Source organism: Austrofundulus limnaeus, unplaced genomic scaffold, assembly GCF_001266775.1.
Source record: "Austrofundulus limnaeus strain Quisiro unplaced genomic scaffold, Austrofundulus_limnaeus-1.0 Scaffold476, whole genome shotgun sequence".
Classification (NCBI taxonomy): domain Eukaryota; kingdom Metazoa; phylum Chordata; class Actinopteri; order Cyprinodontiformes; family Rivulidae; genus Austrofundulus; species Austrofundulus limnaeus.
The window spans coordinates 14,704-18,015 of NW_013952878.1; the positions used below are offsets into that span (position 1 = coordinate 14,704).

Sequence of the window (3,312 nt, forward strand, 5' to 3'; positions counted from 1 at the left end):
TATTATGACTTCATCTCGTAATGTTACGACTTTATTCTCATAATATTATGACTTTATTTCATACGACTTTAATCTTGTAATATTACAACTTTATTCTCATAAAATTATGACTATTTCATATGACTTTTATGTCGTAATATTATGACTTTATTCTCATATTATGACTTCATCTCGTAATGTTACGACTTTATTCTCATAATATTATGACAATTTCATACGACTTTAATGTCATAATATTATGACTTTATCTCGTAATGTTACAACTTTATTCTCATAATATTATGACTATTTCATTTGACTTTTATGTTGTAATATTATGACTTTATTCTCATATTATCACTTTATCTCGTAATGTTACGACTTTATTCTCATAATACTATGACTTTATTTCATACGACTTTAATCTCGTAATATTGTGACTTTATTCTCATAATATTATGACTTTATCTCGTAATATTACAACTTCATTCTCATAATATGACTATTTCATATGACTTTAATGTCGTAATATTATGACTTTATTCTCATAATTTAAAAATTTGTTGTGTGGCCCTAATACTCCGTCGTACCTTACAGAGTTGGAGCGGACATTTTTTATTTCACTCCAGGAAAATTCTCAGAGATCTCTGTTTAGAAGAGCTCAGTCCTAAGAACAGCTGAGACACTGAACAGAACAGAACCCTCAAGCTGAAATGGAACCACTAGGTGAAAAATAGGTGGGATGGGTGTTTTAAATATAACTTATATATTCATTATACTTTGTTTTTCTCTTTTTGCGTTTTTGTTTCTACTTGGTGATTTTATTTGCGCACTGTACGGCATCTGCCCAACATAAAGTTTGGCAGATTGAATTGTGCCCGGAGACCTTTCTGGGTAGAGTTTGCATGTTCTCTCCGTGCATGCGTGTGTTTTCTCCAGGTACTCTGGATTGGTAACTCTAAACAGTCCCTAGGTGAGAGCGTGAATGGTTGTCTGTCCTCATGTGGTCATGTGATGGACTTGCAAAGTGTCCAGGGTAGACCCTGTCCCTGGCGCAGTGACTGTTGGATATGGGCACCAGTGGCCCACTCTGAAAAAGAGAAGTGGGTAAAAAGATAATGGATGTACGGATTGTGTTTTGCGTCTCTTCAGTGAAAGCTCGTTTTTATCAGCTTTATAATGATTTGTATTTGTCTTTGACATTTATACGATTTTATATATTTTTATTCACAAAATTGAATAATAAGAGTAAAAAAAGTAATATATTCACAGACAAAAAAAATAACATTTTTATATTAATGTTGTCAGCCACATTGTTAAAGCAGATTTCGTGTTGAAGCTGATATTGCCGAGGGGCAGTGAACGCACCACAGCAGGCTGGTTGTAAACCAGGACAAGTCCTCATCCCAGAGACCGAAACAACAGACAGGGACACGGAGGGTGGAGTACAGGAAGCTGCTGGCCCTCAAATCTCACCATGGCCGAAATCTAACCACTACAAAACTCTCCGTTTCTGTTTATCTTCGGGTTTTTTTCCCCCCCAAACTGCGGATAATCTAGGCGACATTTTTTTTCTGGATCGGTCGGAGATTGAATCGAGGAGCTCATCATGTCTCGGGGAGTGATCCAGCCCAGCCAGCAGAAACTGGCGGAGAAACTCACCATCCTCAACGACAGAGGCGTCGGGATGTTGACCCGTGTTTACAATATCAAAAAGGTTCGCACACACACACCAGCACCACTGTGATGAGGGCAGAAATGAACCGACAGTGATTTATTTATTTCTGTGGGGGACTGCTGCAGCTCTGCTCTCATTAGCATGTTAATAAAATACAGATAAATGTGCACGGACTGCCGCTTCACTGGGTGTGGGAGCTGCGTAAATATTTCTCTAGTATGTTCTGTTACCATCCACAGTAACTGAACATGGTGTTTATCCTCGTTAATAAACTGAAATATGTCACTGCAGCATCTCTGGTTGTGGGCACAGAGCTAGCATAGCTGTCGCGTTAGCTTGCGGTAAACCTCCCCTCTGGTTTTAGGGGCTCAGTGGGATTTTAGTCCAGTTTAAACCAGTTTAAATGTGTTTATTTTAATCAGTGTTTACACATAAATCATTTTAAACCACTAGTGGGAATTAAGAAAAGGAAATTTCCTCAAACCTTCAGGCCTTCGATGATGCTAACAGCTAGCTAGCGTCGGCTGGTAATGGCGGCGCCTCCTGGCTCATGAAGCAGTCGGGCGTCGTCTCTCTGCTCCACCAGAACCGCAACACGAAGGTCCAAAACACCCAGAGACACGAACAGGTCCGGCCGATAGTTTGGACGTGCGAGGCAGACAACACTGGACTTTATTTGTTTATTCTCCAACCAAGATGGCAGCTAGCAACATTAGCAGCTTTAAAATATTTTTAATTTGCTTTTAGGTTTGACGTGGACTCAGTTTCCCCTCGTTATTAATCAGTCTGCTTTATTATCTATAAAACAAACAGCTGCAAAATATTAAACATGATTGATTGATCTGTTTTTTCTGTAAGTTTTATATAATAAATATGTAAAGATGCTCCCACTCACCTGACATCAGGTGTTTTATTTATCTTCATCTAATCATAAAGACTGGAAACTTTAATATTAACGTGTTTTAAGGGTAAGTATTTAAAAATTCAAAGTATTTCATTTGTAGTGGCAAAAAGGACAGAAAGATTAAACACTTAAAGCTGCCTGTAAGATTTTGTAATACATTTTAATGTTTTTTGGTAATAAGGTTTTGCAGTAATTAAAACCCCACTGCTGAGACAAACAGGAAGTGATGACAAAGGGGAAAGCTTGCAGGTAACAGAGCGTTGCTACAACAGATAAATAATCTGATGTTTCTTCTAATTATTTTTTTATGAAAGGAAGAGTCACTGATAATAAACTAAAATCAGAAAGTTCCCCTTCGATGTCACGTCCTGTTTCACTTGGCCGAGCCAGATTCCACAAAAAATGTGCAACGAAATATGTGAAACGTGCGTTTTTGTAGGAAATGCATATCACAGGCACTTTAACGTCCCCAGTTTTATTGTTAACCACACTTCTAACTCAGTTAGGACTGTTTTACCCCAAAATAATCCATTCCATTAATTCACTCTATTGTTTTCTTATATCAAGAGTTTAATTTTTATGCACTAGAAAAATATTTTGTCTGAATTTGGTTCAGATTTTCTACAAGGATGAGAGTACAGAACTACAGACATGTTTAATGGAATTAGGCTGTAAACAAATCTACACACACACACACACACACACACACACACACACACACACACACACACACACACACACACACACACAC

At 37.7% G+C, this 3,312-nt stretch overlaps 2 protein-coding genes across 2 annotated transcripts in view; one reads left to right on the forward strand and one right to left on the reverse strand.

Moving 5' to 3' along the window:
• The window catches only part of LOC106529920 (dual specificity protein phosphatase 19), an 11,373-nt gene extending 9,039 nt beyond the window's left edge, over positions 1–2,334 (reverse strand). Inside the window, exon 1 of the mRNA XM_014025439.1 lies at positions 2,142–2,334. The gene's annotated coding sequence lies outside the window, so the exon portion shown is untranslated. The remainder of the gene's footprint in view (positions 1–2,141) is intronic.
• The window catches only part of nckap1 (NCK-associated protein 1), a gene marked incomplete in the record, with an annotated part of 56,035 nt that continues 54,105 nt past the window's right edge, over positions 1,383–3,312 (forward strand). Inside the window, 1 exon segment of the mRNA XM_014025438.1 lies at positions 1,383–1,696. Coding sequence (XP_013880892.1) covers positions 1,589–1,696 — 108 coding nt within the window.